General features: G+C 30.7%; 2 protein-coding genes across 2 annotated transcripts; both read right to left on the bottom strand.

Annotated features, from left to right (window-relative positions):
- Window positions 1-3,263: 3,263 nt before the first annotated feature.
- On the bottom strand, window positions 3,264-10,321 carry LOC129308382 (uncharacterized). The gene is given in 13 exon segments (XM_054949481.1): window positions 3,264-3,611; window positions 3,614-3,699; window positions 4,003-4,067; window positions 4,301-4,384; window positions 4,479-4,610; window positions 4,732-4,821; window positions 4,946-4,977; window positions 4,980-5,079; window positions 6,067-6,112; window positions 6,677-6,783; window positions 8,700-8,748; window positions 8,827-9,017; window positions 10,106-10,321. Coding segments are annotated over 12 exon segments (1,002 nt in total). The 5' UTR covers window positions 8,940-9,017; window positions 10,106-10,321; the 3' UTR covers window positions 3,264-3,513.
- A 5,192-nt stretch (window positions 10,322-15,513) lies between these two features.
- LOC129293020 (uncharacterized) lies at window positions 15,514-17,037 on the bottom strand. Its single transcript, XM_054930818.1, has one exon. The coding sequence runs from the start codon at window positions 16,916-16,918 to the stop codon at window positions 16,238-16,240; it is 681 nt and encodes a 226-aa protein (XP_054786793.1). The 5' UTR covers window positions 16,919-17,037; the 3' UTR covers window positions 15,514-16,237.
- Window positions 17,038-24,206: the final 7,169 nt, after the last annotated feature.

Genomic DNA, 24,206 nt, shown 5'->3' with positions numbered 1-24,206 from the left:
TGTTAGAAAAACGCTGCGTTTCATTTATCAGAAATTAGTTGGCTAGGACACATATAAGCTGAGAGCTCGACCCAGAACGCATTCTTCAGACTTTTAGACACTTTTGGAGCTTGGTTGTGCTAGGGTTTGGGCATTGGAAGAGTTGGGATCAAGAGATTGAAGCTTTGAAGGCATTTGGAGCTCATTTTCTTCGGTTTTTCTATTCCTCTTCCCTTTCCTCTCTTGTAATCTGAAATGGATCCACTTATTTTGTATATTTGTAGCTTGTGGATGATTATGAGTAGCTAAATCCTTTGTTCTAGGATTATTTGGAACCCTTGTATGGATTAACACTATATTTCTCCTCTCTTTTTATGATTAATGATATATATGTGTTTATTTTACTCTTTCCTTAATGCTTCTACATGATTGGCCACCATTTAGATGTTGGGTTCACTTAATTGATGCTTGAGAGGGCTAGGTTGAGTGTAGAACTTGGGTAAAATTGTGTAAGAACTTGATATTTGCATGTTGAATGGATGGTTTTGCTAGTAAGATAGAGATATACTTGCTAGCCTTACATAGCCACATTAAGGTTGGTTTTTAAAATTGAGTTTTATTAATTGTAACAAGAGATTATGCAATTAATTTAACTAAACACTTGTTCATAACTTGAGAGAGCTTGTCCAAGTATTTTTAGAACCCTAGGTTAGCAGTTATTTTCATTAAAAGCATTTATGAAAGGAGGTAATTTTGATGTTATGAAATGCAAGGGGGGTAAATAATCCTAGGTCCTAAATTGTGTTTGAAGTTTGTGAATCAATTTCTTTTTTTTATTTTCTAGAGTTAATCTCATTTGCAAAACCATTTCACCTAACTATGTGTAGCTCAACTTGATCAAATTTGCTTAGTCTTTTGCTTGATTATAGTTTTCTAAACAAATCCTCGAGGGAACGATACTCTACTCATTTTATATTACTTGATACGACCCGTGCACTTGCGGTGAGCAACATATGTGTAGCTAAATGTGAACAAATTAATCTTCAAATGAGTTTAATTTTTATCAAGATAATTCCTTACAATGTGATTTGTTCTTTTGTTTTCTAAACTTTTAGAGGACCAAATTAATAATTAAGACAAATTTGAGAAATTAAAAATTGTATTATTCCAATTTTTGTATAAATGATCTTGTTAATTAATTATATTTTCAAGAGAGATTATGTAAGAAAGAAATTAAAAATAATTAAAATGTATGAATTTTTATTATAATGTAATATTGGAAAGTGGTGATAATTTTTTTAGACCAAAAAGTTTAGGTGAGTTGAGCATGAGCTAGAGTCAGAACATGCCTCTAGGTTTAAAGAACACTTATAAAGGTACTTACAGATCACCCATCAACAAAGTCCTCATATTGGCAACGAAATTTAATCCCATGATCTTGTGGGTTGTAAATCAAATTCTCACTAATTAGACCAACTTTTATTGATAAACTTTTTTACCATTTTAATTTAATGATTTATATCATTTTTTAAGTTATTATTTTTCTTAGTCCTCGTAAGGTAGTTAAAGGGTTCATATATTTTGAAGCAGATAGAATAATATTTTTTATTCAAAGACAAAGTACAATTAATAAAAATTTAACCTATAATTCACTAAGTTGTGGGTTCAAATCTCGCTCATAATGTAAGAACATGGTTGGTGAGCAATTTTATAAATATTTTTTGAACTTACAGGCATATCCTAATCATAATGAGCTTGTGAAATACAACTCAAATTTTTTAAAATAAAAAGAGTAATAGTTTTTTCTACTTGGTAATTAAAATTTAAGATTTTAGACTATACCCAAATTCGGACACACAGATTGTGTAAATTGCAGATTTCAGGGCAAATCACGCTTTGAATTTGTGTATGAGAGACCTCGGGCTGACACCGGGAAGATTCTGATTTCTGAGACAAGAACAAGACATTGCTAGAGCGGCGTTTCCTAGATTGCGTGTCTGTAACTTTCTTTAACATTTATTATTGTTTTGTTACTCTTTTATTTTATTATTATTTTTCTCAATTTTAACTGTAAGTTTATTTAAAAAAATTAGTGTTACATACAAATTCGGGCTTTTTCTAGGCCACACAAATTTGGGATTCACAACTCTTTTATAACATATTCACAATTCATTTTTTTTTAAATATATATACAGGGATTTGAACTTTACATTTTATAAATTAAAAAAAAATCAATTACAAGTAGTTATTTAAGATTGGCAACCAGCTTAAAAACTTTTTCAAAAGTACTTAATAAACTCTTTAGTTGTCAGTTATTTAGGTCCATTTATTTAAAATTAAAAAAATAATTTTTACATAATTTAAAGATTTTATTAAAAACGAGTTTTTTATACAAGTTTTTTAAAAAACTGACATCATTTTATATTTGGTTACAAACTTACAATAATAAAAAACGATATTTTTCTTACTTTTGTTTTATTAAAATAATTGTCTATTCTATTATCTTAAAATTTTATGATATATTTTTATATTCCAACTTTTTAAAACATTTTCTCTTATATACTGAATTAAATTATTTTTATTTTTGAGTAACTTTTTGACAAAAAAAATCAGAAATCTGCTTTTTGTTTGGGGCAAATTCTGCTATTTTTAAAAATTTAAACAACTATCATAAAAACTTGTAAAACAAATTTCTTTTAAAAAATCAAGTCTTTTTTGCATAAAATAAGCTGAAGAAAAAGCCCTCAACAAAGTTGAATTAGTTTGTCAATTTGTCAGTCGTAGCATTGACACTTCGAAGCCAGCCTTTTTGGTTGTGAAGTGTGAACACGTGAAGATCCTTTTACATAAAGTCTGGTCCCCGTTTGGTTGGGAAGAATCCCTCAAGTTCCATAATTTGTGACTCACGGAGACACTTCTATCTAAGGTACGCTCATAATAAGTTAATTATTAACATTTAAAATTACATTACTTTTCAAGTTGATCCTTAATTAATCAATTTAAATAATCATATTAATTACACCCATTAATTAAAAAGACTTTTTAAGAACTTTAAAAAACATAACTTATTTAATTAAAAGACTTTTTTAAGAACTTTAAGAAATATATCTTATAATACTAAATATAGGGAATAGTTAAAATGCTAGTTTTTTGTCTTTTTAAAATAACATCAGTGTGTATGCTTTTGGCAACAACTGATTGCATGATTAGTTTGATAGGAATTTTTTTTAATTACATACAGTTCTTATCCTATTGAATATTTTCCTCCAATTCAGCACAAACAATTATGAACAGGTCAAATTTTCTACTCGTTCAGAGATGAAAATAGCAACCGCCGGAAAAATTCTAGAGACCTTATGCCCAACAAAAAGTCTTAAAGGCTATACGGTTTCCCCTACAAACATTTAAATATAATTCTTGCCCCCAAAAAGTCTTAAAATGACTTAAGGAGCGTGAATAAAATCTAGGTTTTCCTGATAATTTTAGCATTTCTATATCTGATGTGGAAATTACCGTTATGTACAGCATAAAAGCTCATGCAGAAATTCTCCACATACCAGACCTGTATCCCATAGACATGAACAGAAGCTCCCAAAGCATGTTAGGAATACTCAGGAGATTCACTTTGGATCTGGAATCTCAGACCAATTCACAGAAATTTCCGAAACTGGGATCCCAAACCATTTGCATAGGTAGACTAATTCAACATCAAAGCACCACCTGCAGAGAATAAATGCTAACACCATCAACAAAAAAGTACCAGAAAATTAAAATTTAAAAAAAAAAGCATTCAGTAATTCAGTAAATTATATCAAGGAGATGTTATTGAGACCTTTAGAATATTGATGTCAGGTTCAGATACACTTCTTAAATATGGCATACAAACCAAAAGAGGTGGTTACAGAAGATTGGAAGACAAGCAATTATAACGAGTAAAACCACCAATCTTCTTTTATTTCTGGATCTATTCCTTTAAAATAATTTAAGAAGCTTTAGTGTTCTGTAGATATTAGGTGTCATTACCTCCTTAAGCGCACATTTGTGAAAAGCTTTCTAGCTGCAGCCCTAGTAAACATCTTGAAACCACACTGTAAGTACAGAGTCAATCAGATGAGCAATTAAAACCAACGCCATCGTGAGGCAAAAAGACAGGCATTGTACTTAACCATATTAAAGTTGATAGGCAATCAACATGCAAAAAATCATTTCTGAAGAAGGTTCTAGAAGGCCAGCCACTAGATACAGAGAGAATCATATACAGGTCAATAGGTCATAAGAGTACTGTGGTGTCAGACTGAGGTCAAAAATTAAATGAAGTTACCTGAGTGTCACGAATTCCAGGACCAGCAGCCAGGAGAACCACAAGATGGAAACCCTTCATCAAAAAATTACGATACCACTTCCTCTGGAAATATTAAAGCTAAATACTTTAACCAAGATGATCATGACAAATGTGACAAAGATTAAAAGAAAATAAAGAAAGAATGTGAAGACTTAACTGTAGCCAAAGCCTTCTCCTCCAGATGAGCCCTTGAACCAAAAGCAGCGACAGGGACATCAGATATTCTAAAGCTCAAATCACTAGTGGCTGAATCTCCACTCTTAAACTCTTGTTTTGCAACAGCTTGGATCTGAATGGTTAAAAAAACAAAAATTAAAAACGATTTGCATATCAAAGTATAGCAGAAGAAATAAAAATAGTGATTATAGGCAAACCTATGAGAAACACAGATACAAAAGCATTGCACCAACCCGATTTTCAAGCTTTTCTAGGTCAGTGACTTTAGTTGCTCCATCAGCATCCAGCATCAGAAGTAATTCACCACGTGAATGAAGCATTCCCTGCAGTAATACAATGCTTTTAGAAAGAAAAAGCATTAATAAATTGTCATTGAGCACAGAGTATGATGTGCAGACATTCCTTATATAAGAAGAGATTTCTTTTATTGTTTTGAACTAAACTCACTTTTCTGATTGCTTCTCCCTTGCCATGATTTTTCCAAGAAGAATAACCCTCACATTGTCCACTGTATATTTCCTCACAAAATCAAATGCTACTCTTTTAGTCCCATCAGCACTTCCATCATCAATAATCAAAACCTGCACAGGTATACATTGATTCAAAATAAATACAAGAGAGTTCACTAAAAAATTCAAAAAAATTGATGGACATAAGTGGCCGGAGGGTCAGACTTATGATAGGAGAGCCAAGCCCTATAAGGCTTACACTAGGAGGAAGGATAATAACATGGAAACCCAAGAAGAATGTCAGGAAATTAAGAATAGTGAGGGGGCCAAGGGTATGAAAAAGGAATGGGAGAGAGTGGTGAGGATTGGTCTCTCAGATACCAGTGAGTTTGTGTAACATGCACGTGCGATGAGTCCATTGAACAAAGTCCTATCCTTGTTACCCTAGGCAACATGTTGTAGGTGTTTCCGCAAACACTATGTGCTCATCCATGCATTATGATAAACTAAACTTCATTTCCATTAACCACCCCAAAGCTCTCAATGCACCTGAGTAGAGAGTGGACAGTTAAGCAGTGCACATATATATGTGAGTGCTTAATTAATTTCCCAGCAAAATGTTGGGTTAACAGTAGGGAGTGCCATACCCAACCCATTATCATAAAACTGAGTATACATGTCATTGTTTGAAGAAAATTGCCTCCTCAGGTAAAGCTTTTAAAAATAAACATTAAACTGACTATGCATCAGAAGTGAGATACACCAGCTGGAATAGCAGAATGCAGAGAGGTTTTTCAAAGTTATCAGGAGTTATGTAAAATCAGTCACTTCAACCTACCATTTCAGAGCTTCAAACAATATCATCTAAAAGATATTGTCAGTAACTCAGTAAGCCTTCCAGGGATAATCAACTAATTATATGAAATACAAAACTATTATAGTTCATTGCTTTTCTCCATGGACCATGCATCTTCTATACATGACTCTATATCGTTGTTAAATTAGCATAATGAACCTGAATCTAACTAAATTTATTTTTTTAAGGGAAAGTATGCAATCAAAAACTCTTATTCCTTATAAGGCTTCAATTGAGCATGAAAGTAAAGAAACTGGTAATACCTCATATGAAAATGAAGGATCCTTTGAGGCACGCTGTTGAAGATAACTACAAAGTAAAGGTATAAATATCACTATAGTTCCACATAGCAATTCTCAGCTATAGCCCGTAAACAGGAGAGACTTCATTACTTCTCAGAACAAGATACCTTAAATAGCAAAACACACCATTCTAACAAATACCAAATTACACAAATATGTAATCATGCTTGAAGGAACCAAGTGCATCAGAATAGGTATCTGAAATAATAAAATAAGCGCATAGATATTTAAATGTTTTATTATCTTCTACGAATTATAAATTCCCCCGTCAGTTACTTTTGCTTATCTATCTCACTGATCTTTTTGGATCTTTTTTGACTGGAATGCAGGGGAATAAATGTGTTGCTAATACCATATCAAGTGACAAGTGACATGCAAACCAATTCAACAATACTAATTAACAGACACATCAGCAAACTCATAAGATAGGTTGATTGTATCTTACAACACATACATAGCAGAAAAATAAATAAAAGGAAGACCAACGTGGACCAATTAGAAGCTAAAATAATCGAGCCAAATTTCTTTTGTTGAAATCATAATGTTGATAAAAAGGCCTGCTTTAACTTACTTCATAGCTTCATCAAGAGCTCCAGGAAGCCTATGCTCCTCATTAAATGCAGGAATTATTAAAGACATATACTTTGTAGCTGGATCAACAATGTGTGGGCAAGGAACCTAAATATACAGAGCAAGAATCAGTCAAAAGACCCACCCAACTCATATATCAAACATTCATCCTAATAATATATTACCTAACTTCACAGCTTACACAAATGAAAATCCAAGTAAAAAACATCATATATAAAAGAAAATGAAAGTAAACAATCATTCTATTCCGACTTATAGGTATTTGATGGGCATGCTTAAAATAATTATTCAACTGACAGAATAAGTTATACACATCATTTCCCATGTGATCCTTAATGCAGCCAAATTTATTTTTGTTGTGAATATGAGTAGTTTATTGCTTATATCATACTTCATCTTGAAAGTTTAATAGTCTATCATTTTTATAAATGAGCAGTTAATATATATTGCCAAAGAGATAGTAACTCAAAACTTTAAGCTGTTAAATTATGACCAATGCATATTTTTATTACAATCTCTTTTTCACTCACACAATGGCCTATGGGCTTGAAGTGTGATTTGGAAGAATGGATCAAATTCATAACCACTTGATCACAAGGCTTTGAGAGCATGTCAGAAGCCCTTTCAACTTAAAAGCTTGCACAATTAAATTAAAGCCTGCAAATGGTTTTATAATAATCTTTAGCACATGATAGTTGTATAGCAAAGTTAAAATTTCATTATTCTTCATTCATAAGGGTTCTCAATTAACTTCCTTTGAGTTATATAGGAATATGCAAAGAAAATAAAACTTTAACAAAGAATAAGTGGCCATAGTGAGAAGAGGGGGAAAAAGGTGTATGCATTCTATAGATATTGTCATATTGACACACCACACAGCATCAACAAGGGCACAGATTCTTCAGAATGAGCTAAATGCCATGGTTTTTCCTAGTCAAGCTATTATATTTCAAATTTGTTAACACTCATTGTTTGATAGTTCAGATATCGCATTTTGCTTTTTCCATGTGCTATCCTTATGAAAAAGATAAGTACATTAGTCCACATGAAAAGGACATAAAATACGAACTAATTTCACCAGAAAACATATCAGGAAAACATCTTAAAAGGAAGACTAGCTTCTCTCTCAAGCATAAAATTGGGAAATCAATCCAATTATCTGCAAGTAGCAACTCCAATATGAGCCATAAATCTTTTAGTTGAGCACATAAAATGAGTCAAAGAAGTTCCTAAGCTATGTACCTAAGCGATCCAGCAAAACCAAGAAAATATCAAAAAGTTCATTCACTCCATTACATATACTTCTCTTCTGATTCACTTCAAAATGTTGTGCGTTATTTAATAGCTATGCATTATTTTCATTGCTACTTCAGAATGGGTTAATCCTGACCAAACAAGATAAGTAACAGTCAATGGACTTGGTAGCCTTATCGCTCTTTTATCTTTTTTGTGTAAATGTTGATTAGATTACCCCAGAAAACAAGCATATATAAGATAAAGTGTTTGCTAAGATATTTTTTATTTGATAATTGTAGAAACTGACACTTAAGGTGCATGATGCACCTCAGACTTTTAGGCCAATAGAGTATAGAAACTCTAGCCTAGAACTCATTCCATATAGACCTACTCACCTGCACAAAGTTTTAAAAATGAGCCGCAGTAGTAACTACTTATGAATAGTATAGATTGCTATAGATTTATTATATTTATTTTTCACATTTCCTTAAAACATTAATCGGAGTAATTAAGAGTCCCAAAAATATTTTAGGCCCTTGGACAGTAGGGCCAGCAAAGCAGAACACTCCAAAATTTTGCATGACCAAAATAATTGGGCCATACCTGCAAAGTAAAAATGAACAGTAACATTGGAAAAAAAAGGATGCAAGAGCATGGCATAGTAATAAATTCTAGATTCCTATCACTCAACTGTATTGCTTATTGCCTTACAATGCTCCTAAACACCAAAAGGAGAAATTCATTTAACACAGAAGTAAATGGTTTACCTGTTTCAATGAATTAGGATCCTCAAAAATGGCCGCACCTTCAACATGCCTATTGTTATAATAAAAGATTACAATAAGAAACAGATTAAATAACTGCATGTTTTTAAAATAAATTAAGTGAACATACTCATGGTTATTTCTTCTTCTATATGCTTCAAAGATTATTGCAGAGGCAAATCCTACTATTGCAATCAGAAATAAGATCACAAAAAGATCAATCATTGTCCACACAGATTCCATTCCTTTGGGTGCTGTACGGGTTGCTGTAGTTATTGTATATATGTTGCCCTTGTTACGTAAGAACTAGGTTTGCCTACACTGTTGACAGTCAACATTATGAATAAGAAGTAGGTTTGCCCTTGGTATGGCATGGATCATACACATTCAAACATTAAAAACATATCTAAGTCAATGCAGTTAATAAATACAAAACAATTTGTTGTTAGCCTATCAAACGTACATATGCCCTACAATCTGCAGATGTTAAATCATACTTTGAATTGAAAGATGTTTTGAGATAACTTTACTATCCATTTTCAGTTCCAGCAAAATAAGTGAAATACCCAAAATACCTTGTAGTGAAAACATCATATTCGGCGGGGTGGGTCACTGTATAACCCAACTGTCAGTCGCTACGTAATAAAAAAGAGTAAGCTCTTTTATGAATTGTCCTATTGGTCCTCATCTAAGGAATGCTGAATGCTGTCCCTCATAGGATGCGGATCCCCCTCAATTGCGTGTCAATTGTCTAACTTTCCTTCGTTGGATTGATATGAAGATTTGAAGGATGAGACAACTTTTCTTCCAAAAACAGCTTTATGATCTGGTCGTTTTTCAAGAAGAGGAAAAATGCTTAAGCCCTGGTTCACTATAATAAAAATCAACTCCAATGTTTTAATATTATATCAGAGAAGCAATATAGGATGAAGCTTGGATTTTCAAATGAGGAAGAAGATGCCAAGAATAAATACTGAGAAAATTGGCGATATTTCCATAAAACAGCTAGTCATTTGGATCAATTTGATGGAGGATAATCAGGCAATTGACACGCACTTCACATTCTCGCACGGGAGAGAGTCCACTTCCATTCCGCATATGCATTTTTCCAGAACAATCGGCAACTTCAAAGTAAGCAAAGCATGCAGCTTAAAATAATAAATAGGAAACAGAACTTCCCATTTGAATTTTCAAACTACAAACTTCAAGAATAACAAGAGCACAAAACCATGAAAAGCTCATAAATGTGTGAACTTATCATTCATTCCATACAAGCTGGAAACAGAGAAAAAGAACAAATCGAACACAATTTATTCATCTAATCACATTATGAGATAAATATGAAACCACAGAAGAGGAAAGATTTCCAGAGTTAACACAATGAAACTAAGGAGGGATTAAAATATTACATTGAATTGTTGGATTCAGACAAATACCATTTGAAGCAAACCAGTTTGGATCAGAAAAAGGTATTAATTTGGGGATTGAACATTGGACGCAAAGAACTGAAGGAAAAGTGCAGCACTCGAAACCCTAACAAGTTGGGGGAGAAGGGCAACGGAGGTAGTGGACGACGCAGTTGAATCTTGACTCCTCCCCTCGACCTCGAGTTTTTTCTATTTCGTTTTTCTGTCTTCGGCAAAGCATTTGTGCATTTGCATTTCGATATTCCTTTTTTTAATATTATTTTAATTTAATTTAATTACTTAAAATATACGTCATGTTTTTAAAATTAATTAATAATTAATGGTCCCAGACCAAAAAGACTTGTTTTGGGCCTCGCCAATTAAAACCACAGAGAATGTAAAGGATTAAAATATTTAAAAATTTAAAATAAGGATGAAAAATTATTCGGTGAATTCATCTAAAAATTTGTCAATGTGAGTTCATAATGAGTAATCAAGAATTTGCAAGTGTAATTCGTTAAAGAAAAAAATTGTTAAATATATTATCATTTTAATAATTTACTATTCTCATACCCTTATTTGCAATGCTCAAAATACATTTACAATGTACAAGTAAGATTTGGTAATTTATGAAGAAAAATGATATTTAAGTAATTATATATTTTATACGACAATTTTTTCTTTACAAATTAGCGAACCTTACTTGTAAATTTTTATTTTTTTAATTTTTTACAAATGTTATCCTATTAAAAATAATCATATTTAAAATATAGTCAAACATTAAATGAGGAGTACATCTTTTAAAAGATTTGAATATTAATTCATTAAATTATGAGGAATTAGCTCCTTCCATCATATTCAATCTTTTAGACTAATTTTTTAAAATTATTAGGACTATTCATGGCATAATAAGGACCAAAATATTTGAAAGTTTAAAATAAGGACCAAAAATAAATTGTTCTAAAAGTTTGTCACTTTCATTTTGATTTATGCAACCCTGAAAAAAATTGTCAAGTGAGATTTGTTACTTTGTAAATTTTGAAAACAGCAACAAGTTGCATCAAAAAAGTAAACCCAAGCTAACATGCATGCTCATACAATGCTACAACAATAAGTTTTATCTTATCCAGGGGGGTTAGTCTATGAATCTTACAATGTTATTGTATTTTATACAAAAATTTGCCACCTTAAAAACAAAAAATTTCAAGTGAAGTTTGCTAATTTGTGAAGAAATAACTTGTGAGATGTGTCATTAACTGAAAATCATTTTTCTTCTCGAATTAACAAATCTTACTTACAAATTTGTGTTTTTAGATATGAAAATATCAAATCACTAGAAGTGTTAATATGTTTAACGAGTTTTTTTTATTAGTAAAATTCTTACATTAATATTAAGATTTGAATTTATAATTTTATAAATTATGGATCAAATTATTATCAATTGGATTAGTCTTTATCAATGTGATAACAAATATTTCTTGCATTATGTGAGCAATAATTTAAAAAATAGCCAGCTTATTCGTTTGTTTAGTAGCCCATGGGCTTATGTTTGGAAATCTGACCCTAACTCATTCTTCTTCCCATCGCATACCCTAACTTCACCAATGAAAATCCCAACTCCCACATTACGAACACATGATATTTCACCAAAGGATGCTTGTTTAAGTGGTTAAAAACTTGAATAGTTTAACCTAAAATCTTATGTTTAAGTCCCAAAGTATACAGTAACGCAATTGAGCATACAAAGCATGTCTTGCTAATAATACTTGCAAAACCCCCTCAACGAGAACCCACCTAAGTATGAATCTAAATTAGTTTAGAATGGATTAGGTGGATAATGAATTCAGCATACCTAGACGCTTCAAAATACTAGGTGCAATAGCAAAAAAAAAAAAACACACACACACACACACACACTCACACACCATCTTGTGGGAATTACAAATTCACATTTCATGCTTATTACAGTGATGAGTGTATGAAGTGTTCATTATCAATCTAAATTGTCTGAAATTGATTTTTGGTTATTTAAATTTAATTTTATTTCATTTTTATATTTTAAATATTTTTTATTTTAATAAATGTAGAGTTCAAAATAAAAATCATCTTATAATTTCTAGCCTAAAAAACAAATCTTTCATTTAAAAAAAATGAAATATTGAATACTTTAAACATAAACAGTTCAAACTAAATTTAAATATGATCAGTGCTCACACGTTGACGAGAACTGAATAAAGACTTGATTCCTTGCATATGGTGAAGTGTTTGACTTCATTACGTGTTTTAATTGTAATCTAATAATATGTAAGCTTTTTTATTAAAAAAAAATTGTCAGTTCAATTTATTTTGTATTTATTTTTGGTTTCTCACCCGGCATTCTGGAATGTCTGGATATCCTAAGTTCTTTGCCCGCCCAACTCAATCCAAACTAATTTAGATCTCCACATAAGTAGGGCCTTTTTTGATGGGGTTTTACAAGTACTACTAACGAGGCACATTTTGTATGTTCAGTTGTTCGACTACATACCCTATAACTCAAATACGAAATTTCAAGTTAAGCTATCTAAATCTCTAACCATTTAGACAAACACCAGTTGGTTTTACTATGTATTTTTAAATTGTCAGGGCATGTCCCTATAAGTCAAAACAAAATGGAGGATGTTTTTTTCAAAAATTTGGCCCATGTGCTTCTTCCAATACAACTGGATATCGGCCCATTGGGTCGACCACATTGATTCACCATTTTTTTTTAAAAACAATTTAAGCCAGAGCATGATCGCCATTGCACATAATTTACACGCAGCACTATTTCTTACAATTTTTTATTATATATAAATAATTAAATATTGATGTGCAACCTTTTTTTTTTTTTAATCATTATAACCTGAGTTACCATCTGGTTACTGACAAATGTCAGTACACGCACAGGCATTTGTGGAGCTTAATAATCCCATCTAATGTCTTTTTTTTTTTTTTTCAATTCAAAAGCTTCAGAGAGTTGATTACCAAAAAACAAAAGGCACTAAGAACTGAAATCTGAGAAACCCTTTAGGATCAATGCAAGTCGTCAAATTCAAAAATATTTATAAATCATTTATGAATAAAATTTTTACATTAATAATAAGATTTAAACATTCAACCATGTATGTTCGCCAATGAAAATCCTAACTCTCAAGTTACAAACACATGATATCTCACCAAAAGACACTTGTTCAAGTGGTTAGGGACTAAATAGCTTAACCTAAATTCTTATATTCAAGTCTTAAAGTATGCAGTAGCGCAGCTAAGCATGCAAAGCATGCCTCATTAGTGATACTTGTAAAACCTTTTCAAAGAGAGCCCACCTAAGTGAGAATCTAAATTAGTTTAAAGTGAATTGGATAGATAATAAATTTACATATCCAAACGCTTTAAGATATCAAGTGCAATAGCCAAAAAAAAAAAAGAACACATACACACACCATCTCATGGGAATCACAAATTCACATTTCATGCTTATTACAGTGATGAGTGTATGAAGTGTTCATTATCAATTTAAATTGTCTGAAATTGATTTTCAGTTCTTTAAATTTAATTTTATTTCATTTTTATATTTTTATATTTTTTATTTTAATAAATGTAGAGTTCAAAATAAAAATCATCTTATAATTTCTAGCCTAAAATACAAATCTATCATTTAAAAAAATGAAATATTGAATACTTTAAACATAAACTGTTCAAACTAAATTTACATTTGATCAGTGCTCACAACTTTGACGAGAACTGAATAAAGACTCTATGATTCCCTGCATATGGTGAAGCGTTTGACTTCATTATGTGTTTTAACTGTAATCTAATAATATGTAAGCTTTTTCATTAAAAAAAAAGTGTGAGTTCAATTTATTTTGTTTTTTTAAATTGTCAGTGCACTCCCTCTAAGTCAGAAAAAATGGACGATTTTTTATAAAAAAAAAAAAATTAGCCCATGGGCTTCTTCCAAGACAACTGGATATCGGCCCATTGGGTTGACCACATTGATTCACCATTTTTTTAAAAACAATTTAAGCCAGAGCATGATCGCCATTGCACATAATTTACACGCAGCACTATTTCTTACAATTTTTTATTATATATAAATAATTAAATATTGATGTGCAACCTTTTTTTTTTTTATAATCATTATAACCTGAGTTACCATCTGGTTACTGACAAATGTCAGTACACGCACAGGCATTTGTGGAGCTTAATAATCCCATCTAATGTCTTTCTTTTGTTTTTTTTTATTCAAAATCTTCAGAGAGTTGATTACCAAAAAACAAAACACTAGGAACTGAAATCCGAGAAACTCCTTAGGATCAATGCAAGTCTTCAAATTCAAAAATATTTATAAATCATTTGTGAATAAAATTTTTACATTAATAATAAGATTTAAATGTACAACCTTGTAAATTATTAGTTCAAATTTTTACTCAGTGTATCAGCTTTTGTTATTACAAATGAAAGAGGCAAAAGCTGGATCTAGAGAGACCGAGATGTGCATGATACTTGTGAACCAAAAGTTCATGGGTCCTTCTCTTGCTATAATTAAAGACACAAGTGGGTGCCAAGTAGTGTGACTTTCTTCTTTCTTTTGTCAACCACAGCTTTCTCATTTTGCTTTTGTTTTCTATCCTTCCAAACACTATTTTCTTACCAATCTAGAAAGCTAAGCGCTTAGCCACAGGTTTTTTTTTTTTAGCCATTTTTTTATATTTTATAAATTTTCTTAGAAAATACATAACAAAAAATTTCGAGAAAATCTGGCATTTTGCTTGTTGTGATTTCATAAATAATTTTAATATATAATTGCATTTGATCACATGCAGTTCTTCGCAAGTTAGAACAATGCCTGCACCATTTACAGAAAAGAGTGCCATTTAAGAATATTAAATTGATTATAGACAGTTTTTGTCCCATTGATTAACTAATACGCTAAAAAAACAGGCTTTTCGTAATGCAAAATGTTATTCTTCAATTTCCATGAAGTTAATTTATGGTATTTTTTTATATTATTTATTTTTATAAAACAAAAAATTTTATCTTCCTTTCTTTTCTTAAAAATTCATGAAATTCATAGATTTTTTCACTTCAAATAGTTCATGCCCAAAAGTCTATTTACTTTGCAGTGCTAATTTCGATGATAAAAAATTTAAAAAGAAAAAGACATGTTATAATTACTTACAATAATAAAAAAAATAAATGAGCCAACAAATAAAATGAACATTATATTAAGTTTAAATAAAATATTATACAAATAATATGTTTCAGTTATTTTAATAAAAAATAATTTTTAACTTTTTTAATTACAAATACTAAAGGCTTAATTTTCACTTTACAAATTTCAATTAGCAACTAGCAGGCTTCTTTTGTGCCCAAGATCTCTGCAAAAATTACAGAGGCAACCCGAATGAGTTGTGCTATGATGTCCCATTATTATTCATATACTCAAATTACAAATTACAAATATTCCAACAACAAAAAAAGGTAAAAACAAAGAATTAATACACATCAAGCAAAATCACCAACAAATCAATCAATAATTAGTAATCAGCCTCTCCAAAAAAAAAAATATTAATCCCTTGCAAACAGATAAACTTCTCATTTGGTCCTCCATACATATCATTTCTTTCATTTAATCCTTGTATCAATAAATACTTGCAATGTCACCCCTTTCATCATCTCTTGATCCAAATTTTCAATTAAATATAATATTACGTTGACTTGAATGTTAAATTTTTAAGGTGTAAATTAGCATATAACCAAATGAACACACAACATTCAAGTCAAACAATGTCGTTTTAACACCAAATCTAACCAAAGCACTAGTCACAAGTTCAATGTTGAATTTGATATGTGAATTTATCATTCTAGATGAACAACCCACATTAAGTCAAGAGAACGGTTAGATTTGATTCAAGACTATATGAGGAAAGGGTATTATATTGCAAAATCTTAACAATTGAAGGACTAAAATGAAAAAATGATTCATGGGGACCAACTTGACAAATTTACCTATTGATGGGAACGAAATATGATTTTGGTGAAAAAAAGCTACGCAAGAAAAGGCTAACAGTAGAGCGGTGAGGAGGAGGAAGAGGAAGACGATGATGGCGGAAGCTAGTGAGCCATGGCTACGGCGTCTTGATAACGAATGGTTCTCTGATGAGGCATGGCGAGCATGGCAGTATGATCCAAGAAATCCTTAAGAGCAACAACGGATTGCAGAATCGTTCGGAGATCTTCCGACGAGGAGAATCCGAAGCTTCCGATACGGCGAACGGCGTAGACATAGAAAGTAACACATCCTTTTCTGAACTTAAACCTGGCCATCTCGCAACCGGAAAGGCCTCGAATGAGCTTCTTGTTTACATCACCGAGAGGGATCTCGGAGGGCCAGGTCCGATCCACGGCGGCCTTCATGGTTACAGAATCGAAGACGAAGAGAAGCACTTTGGATTTTTTGGTGCCGAGGCCGAGCGTGAGGTTGTTCCAAGCTTGGTGGGCGAGGATGGTGAAGTTAGTGGGCAAGTAAGCGGTGGTGGAAGGGAAGGGAAGAAGCTTGATCGTTGTGATGGCGGTCTTTCGGGTCGGGTGGGTAGAGAGAGAGTTTGAGGAGCTCGAGGGTCTGGCTCGCCGGACGGTGAAGGATTTGACGATGAATTGGCCGCCGAATCGGAGGCCCTTGACGTCGGAGCAGGGCTTGAAGGAGAAATCGGAGGAGGATTTAGAGGATTGGTCGTTGGGGTGTTGGTGCTTCTGCTTCTTGTTCTTGCTTTTGGTCTTCTCTTTCTCTTCCATGGCGGTGGAGAAGACGGAGGACGTCTACGATGACGAAGGTGGCGATGATGGGTTTTGCGTTTTTGGGGAAGACTGGGATTGAGAAGTGGGTTGTGTTGTGTTGCGCAGTGGTAGCGGCGGATATTGTGAGTTTGTGACTAGTCAATCCAATCTTCAGATTCTGACGGCATGTCGTTTTGGGTCGTTACTTTCCTTTCCAACTTTATTTCTTCCTTCTTCCTTAATTAAAAACTATTATATACTCACTTCACTTTTATCTATAAAATACATTTTAAAAAATTTATTTTATTTCATTTATATGTCATATAATATAATTTTTTAAATAATATTTAAAAAATATTTTTAAAATTATTATTCATAAAAAATAATATAATATTATTTTTTAAATTTATTGTATAAAAATATATTTAAAATTTTATATATTTTTATTTTTTAATATTAATATTGATGAAATTGATATAAAATAATTTATAAAAAATAATATATATATATATATATATATAGTATGTGTATGCATATATGAATATGTATGTACGACTGGGGCCAAAGAAACATGATGATTAGCATCCATATGATATGAGCTTTTTCCCTTGGGCACTATGTATATGTAAAAGTATAAAGGCTGAGTAGGTTGGTTTTACTTTTCTTTTCTTTTCTTTTTTTCTTTTTTTCTTTTTTACTTATGTTGGTTTTACTTTTTATTATTATTATTATTTTTTCAAAAGAGTGGCTGTTATTAGGCTGTTAAAGGAGTAAATGAAATTATTAGAAGAAACCTTTTGTTTAACAATATGTTGAAAGGGCCTGGTAAATAATTGATACACAATGATATCAAATGGTCATGTAATTGACTTTTGATTTCTAATAAGTAAATTTTCTTGTTATTGCATTGCACAAGCATGCATGCTCTCTTGGTTTTGCTTTACCATGCAACTTGTTGCTATGATTTTTTTTTTGGATCAAAACGTGTTGCTATGTGCTCTGGAAATATGATTTTCAATTTCTTTTTAAATATGCACTATATGTATTGAAAAAAGGTTCTTTTATTTTCTAATGCATCAACATAGTATCCATATCAAATATTATTAGGTATACATAGCATATAACTCTTTTAACATGATTTTTTTAATTGATAAATTGCAATCCCTCTTGGCTTTACTCATGAAATATTAAAACATGGGAAGTTTTATTACTGGCATTTTTTAGAGAATTAATATTATATGAACACATGACTTTTATGTGCGCATAAGGTGAGCCTGCATACTAATGAAAAATATAATTTGTTATAAATTTCAATTTTATATTACTATTAATGATATAGATATTTAGTTTCAATAATAAAAATTGTTGAGGATTGACAGTCAAGATATAAGAAAGAGAAGGGTAAAAGTCACTATTACACCAAAAATTTGGTCAATAGTTTATTTTATGCATCTTTGGGGGACAAAAAGGAAAAAATCTGGAATGTATGTGATATGTTGTCGTTTTATATGTTTCTAAGTTCTAAATCTATATTGTGATGGGAACCGTTCAAGAATTCTAAATTCAATCATTTTAAAGTATCGTCGTTATTCACATTTAAGCTTAACAACAAAACATCAGTACGAATTGGGATGTTGTAAAGCGTCAGATAAATATAGAGAGAATGAATTTTGAGAGAAAACGACATAGTAACTATTCATTAATTAATCAATAGACTCACATGAAAATCATATAATGTTTGTCGCAAAAAAAGTAAATTAGAAAAAGATGCGTGGCTGCCCTGAATTATCAAGGACAAATTAGCACTGAATTTCTGGTAAATTAGGAATTAGTAATCGGTGCATCCTTATCAGTGAACTGTTGCTCTGATCATGTAAATTATTTATGGAAAAAAATAATTCTATACATTGAAGAGAAAATTATATATATATAATGTGTGGTTGCAGCTTAGTGCAGGATAATGTTTCAGATAACATATTCAAAATCTGGTAGCGGAGAGAAGGGGGATGAGAGGTGTGTGGCGCTGTGTAGAAGTAGGAGATAACAAAGGCTTCCAGCACCGACATTTTATTTATTTATTTATTTATTTCTTTTGAAATTTTCAAATGGGAGAATGATAAAGATTCTAGAAAAATTAATTAATTTAAATTAAATCTCAACCAATTTTAAAGTGCCAAACTCTAAGAGTTTACAAACTCAACTCTTAATTTTATAATTTTATTGCGATAAATTTATAACTTGTGTTTTAAATTTTAACAGGAAAAATAAATTTATTTATTCTCCAACTATGTTAAAATTTAAAAAATAAGTTATAAATTAATCACAATAAAATTACAAAGTTAAAAATCAAACTTACAAATTTCTAAAATTTGACACTTTAAAATTGATTGAGACATAATTTAAATTAATTAATTTTCTTAAAACCCGTCTGTTATTCCTCCTTTCTAAATCGTATGCACAATGGTGCATTTTTTTAACATTATATAAATCAACCATAATTCACAACCATAAATCAACCTATTAACCTCTCAGTCTCAGTCCATACTCTTAGTATTAAAAGGTAGCATTTTTAATAACAAAATAAAGTATTTTTGTTCCAAACTATCTTTTACTATCTTCCTAATTGTTTTTATTTGAAAATTTTGCCATTAGAAGTTGTGCTCACATTTAATACCCGATTTATCTCAAACAGGATTACTTTTAATAGAAAGATAATAATAAAATTAGGAAAAATCATAAAAAAAAATTTGAATTCAAGATAAATAATACTTGAAAATTTAAATTTGGTATTAGCGTCAAGCCGACAACATTCTTTGAGCAAAGTCTCACCATGTAAACAAAAAGATCACATTATCAGAGTTTTCTCTTAACCAGGATTAAGCTGACTCGAATCTAAATTAAGTATTAGTATATGATTATATGGGTTGTTACTTTAAAAAATGTAAAAAATTATCCAAAAGGATAATAGAATGAATTATAATTGACACTTTCTAAAGTTGTAATTTATTTTTGCCAATGGTATTAGATCTAGTGGAGGAAACTATTCTCATATGATGTGACGAACCAATACTTAATTCTTATAAGGAGATATAATCACAGTTACTGTACAATAAAAAAATTATAATTTAATAGGAACACAAAAAAAATTGCAATTTATTTTTTGTACGAAAAAGTTGAAATTAATTCTTAACATATAATAATTTGTTTAGAGAAAGTAGAAAATTTAGATCAATGTGACACATGAAACATCATACTATAATTTTCAGAGGTACAGGTAATTGGTGTTAATTAATTAATTGTCAATTTCCTTGAAAATTTCAGGAGGGGAGGGACATGTGATGAGCATGGGACTTTGGTCATAACCCATAATTACACTTAATTAAGGGAGGTGGGGACCACAGGATTGAGGGTGGTGGCGATGATGACCATCTCATGCAGCTACTTTCAACCTCCATTATTTTAATTTCTTTTAATAATAAGAATTCCCATTTCTTGTTATTCAAGAATATTTGCAAAGCTATAATTAATATTGATAGTTTAATTAACTCACATTCGTTATTTTTGGCTCATCATTCTCAGTACTTAATGAACAGTTTTAATATAGGATACCAAGTGCACGAACTAATGAGATAATTTAGTCTTTGTTTGTTGAAATGTGACCCCATCTTCAGTCAATGAGTGAGGTTGGTGCTTCAGCCTTTAGATCAGAAATTATGTGTGTGTATAATAAAAATGACAAAAGTTTACGGTTATTTTAATCTTATTTCACAATTTTTAATTGTTAAACAAGGATGCAGTCAAGTAATTTTAATAAGAAATAATCCAAGCGGTAAAAAGTATTTCCTCTATTAAAAATATATAAAACATTTTTTAAGTAAGATGTTTAAAAATTATAAAAATTCTGGATTTTTTAAGGTGCAATCAATAATTTTTCCAAATTAATACCCCTTAATTAGCAGTATAATTAAGATATTTTTTTTAATTGAGATACCATTTTAAATAAGAGTAAACATAAAAAGAGTGTATAATTTTACAAATAGTTAATTTAACTCATTGAAAATATGATTTGATTAAAACTGTCTTATAATATATTAAACAAAAGGAGTGTAGTATATCATAATTATTTGATAATTATTTTCAAAAGTGTGTACATACTTGATTATTATGTAACCCATACTTGATTATTATGTAACCATAGTATTTATATAGTTGTTGTTTATTTGAAATAATCATAGAATATTCTTTGTCAATGTTAATTTGTTTTTTTTTAGAGTAATCGATAAATATAAAGCATCATATTTAGATATACAATTTGGTGCATTTTGGGCCAAGCCCATTTTGTCCTCTTTTGATGCATGAAAGTGATGATTTCTTTTACCATACTTGTTACTTGTTAATGTATGTTTTAAATTATCATTTGAGTTCAAACACTTTTTAAAAAGAGTTTCTTATAATCCTGACTCTTGAACTTTTGAATTTAAAACCCTCATTTATTATGATAACATAATGTAAGGATTTGCTTAATCTTGATTATTATGATAATATTATTGTGCTGTGTTATAATAATGTTAAGATGGATATAACACGGTGTGTGACACAAAGCCACTCTTCCCTCACTTTCCTCCCCCTTTCAAATCTAGATGGCTCAATTTCATTATGAGCTCAATCTTGAAATTGAAATCAAAGTCCAATAAACCAATTAGCCCTTTTCAACTATTCTCAAATCTAAGCTTACTTAGATCTTACCTAATTATCTCTTTATTAGTTTGATTAATTATGAAGTTAAGATTCAAGATATTGCAAAATTCACCCCACAAACAACACACCACCAAGCACCAGTCCTAGCCCTAGGTTAAGGATAGGAAGCAAACATGTTGTCACCAAAAATAAAGTGAAATACTTGTACTTAATCCGAAAAATAAGGGATATGGATTCAAAGAACCTCCCCATCGATCCCATTTCTTTTGACCTCCATGCTTTTGTCAAGAGAGTAGAACTACCTCCACCACACTACTTCCATCACGTAGAGAGAAGAATGAACACCAACCACCATAACACACAAGCTTCCATAAACTTCAACCAACACCACCAACCCCATCGCTACCCGAAGCCACCAAATATGTGAGGAACAAACAGAAACCACAACCAACTAGCCTAGATCGAAAAGATTAAAGTAAGGATTTAGATTGAATAGAAGAGATTTATAAGCATAAGAGTTGCCTTCAACCCAAATCTTATGGCCATTAAAACAAGCTTTGGAGCATCAAGGAGAAGCTTAAGAAAACATGATTCTTCATCAAGCCTTCGAACTCCTTTCCTTCGCTCCATCACCTTCTTCCTTCCGTCCTTCCATCAACTTGACCAACAATCCCGTAAATCACATCCCACAAATAGCAGTAGCTTTCAACAAGAACACAAAAAAGAAAGACCTGATCCCCTTAAAAACTAACCCCCATTCCAAACAACCTCTTTGCCAGCCTATGTCGAAAAGAGAGGTGCTGGGAACCACAACACAATGGCACAAGACACTCATGGACCGGAGCGACGAAAATCCTGTACAAGGGAGACGAGAGCAATTTTCAGAAATTATAACTTGGCTTACTTAAGCGATGAAACACTATTTTTTAATATCTTTAGTGTTAAAGAGCAAAAATACCTAGCATTTTTTTAGAAACACCCGATATCATTAAGTGAATAAAGATACAAAAATACTTATGAACTTGTTATAATAAGCACAACAATTCACATTTAAATTTGACTAACATCTGTTGATATTGACTCAAAAAAAAAAAACAAGAAGAAGCAAATATAAGCTGCAAAAGTACCTATAAACTTTTTTTTTAACAGTTTTTGGTATCATAAAATCAATAATGGCACATGCGTATCCATAAACACTCAAATTTGCAACGGACAACACAAAAATGTAAGTCCAAATATGTTTCCAAGCCTGGTTTTGAGGCTGTGTAACAAGTTCAAATATGTCCATTAGATATCTGGGGCATAATTAACTTAATTTTCCTACAAAAAAACTTAATTTACTTGCCAAATTGCCTATTTACCCCTTTGTAACAAACTAATCCCAGATCAAAATTTTGGGGGTGTTACACAAACAATTTCGTTCACTTTTATGTCCCTTATGTCTCCAAGTATGTAGAAAGAATTAAATTTGATCCTTTACTTATAATGGCGTCCAAATTACTTGGATTGAATTAAATTCTCACTTAAAAAATTCCGAAGTGTGGTTCAAAAAGTCTGAAAAAGGAGAAGAAAAAAATTAGCAAAAATATTATATCTCTAGAATAGTTTCGTCACAATAAATAAATGATGAAATTTTCTACAAATTCCTTTAAAAAATAAAAAATAACATACCATGATAACCTTCAAACAAAAAATATTATTTCTCTTCCAATTATATTTAGAATTCACCTTTAAATTTCAATACATTTGCTAGAACAAAAAAAAATTAAAACTCATTAATTATATTTTTAATAATATTTTTTGGCCAAAAAAATCTTCAGTAATATTTTAACTTACCTTTATTAAATATATATATTTTAATAATCTATTTTTTCTTATCAATTGGGAGTAAAAAAAAGAATTTTTTTGATAAAAATTTAATAATATAATTTATAAATAAGAAAAAAAAATCTTTCGCCCGGCGTCATAAACAAGGTTGACGGAAATGAATATATAAATATATCCACCATGAATGTGAAATAGAATATTTGATAATGATAATTAGTGAAAGAAATAATATACGACTACATTTTTGGATGCAAAAGTATAGCTTTTAAAGGCAGAGAGAGATGGTTAGCTATTAGATGCCTTCCTCGTTTGACAACCAAAAAGTGGTGACAGTAAAAATGTTACCTGATGAAGGGACAGCTACATTTAATCATTTCGTGAGAAGGAAGACTCGCCAAACCTAATCAATTACTTTACAAACGGTCCTACCAAATTAACAATCAAATTTATAGCTAGTAGCTTCGACTAACTTCCTTTAAATTAAATGAATATCAAATCTTTAAATATGTTATTATTATTTTCAGGGATAATGAAATTTTTTGTGCTTTAAATTTATCTTCATTATTTATAGCATGTAAAATTTAGTTTTTATCATTCAAATTTTTAAAATTTCATAACTATATATAGTTAGTCTTTACAATATACACCCTGCATTTAAAAATATAAAGAGTTGAATATTTAAAAATGTAAGATATTTTTAATATTTTGAGGTGTAATTAGTATCTTTTTTTTAAAAATATCATTATTGATAAATAACTTTATATTTATTATAAAATATTTA

The sequence above is a fragment of the Prosopis cineraria genome, unplaced genomic scaffold, assembly GCF_029017545.1.
Source record: "Prosopis cineraria cultivar Desert tree isolate PC_DT_omini unplaced genomic scaffold, ASM2901754v1 PC1, whole genome shotgun sequence".
In the NCBI taxonomy this organism is placed as follows: Eukaryota; Viridiplantae; Streptophyta; class Magnoliopsida; order Fabales; family Fabaceae; genus Prosopis; species Prosopis cineraria.
Note: the sequence above shows the minus strand (reverse complement) of the source record. Positions and strands in the feature narration are given on the sequence as shown.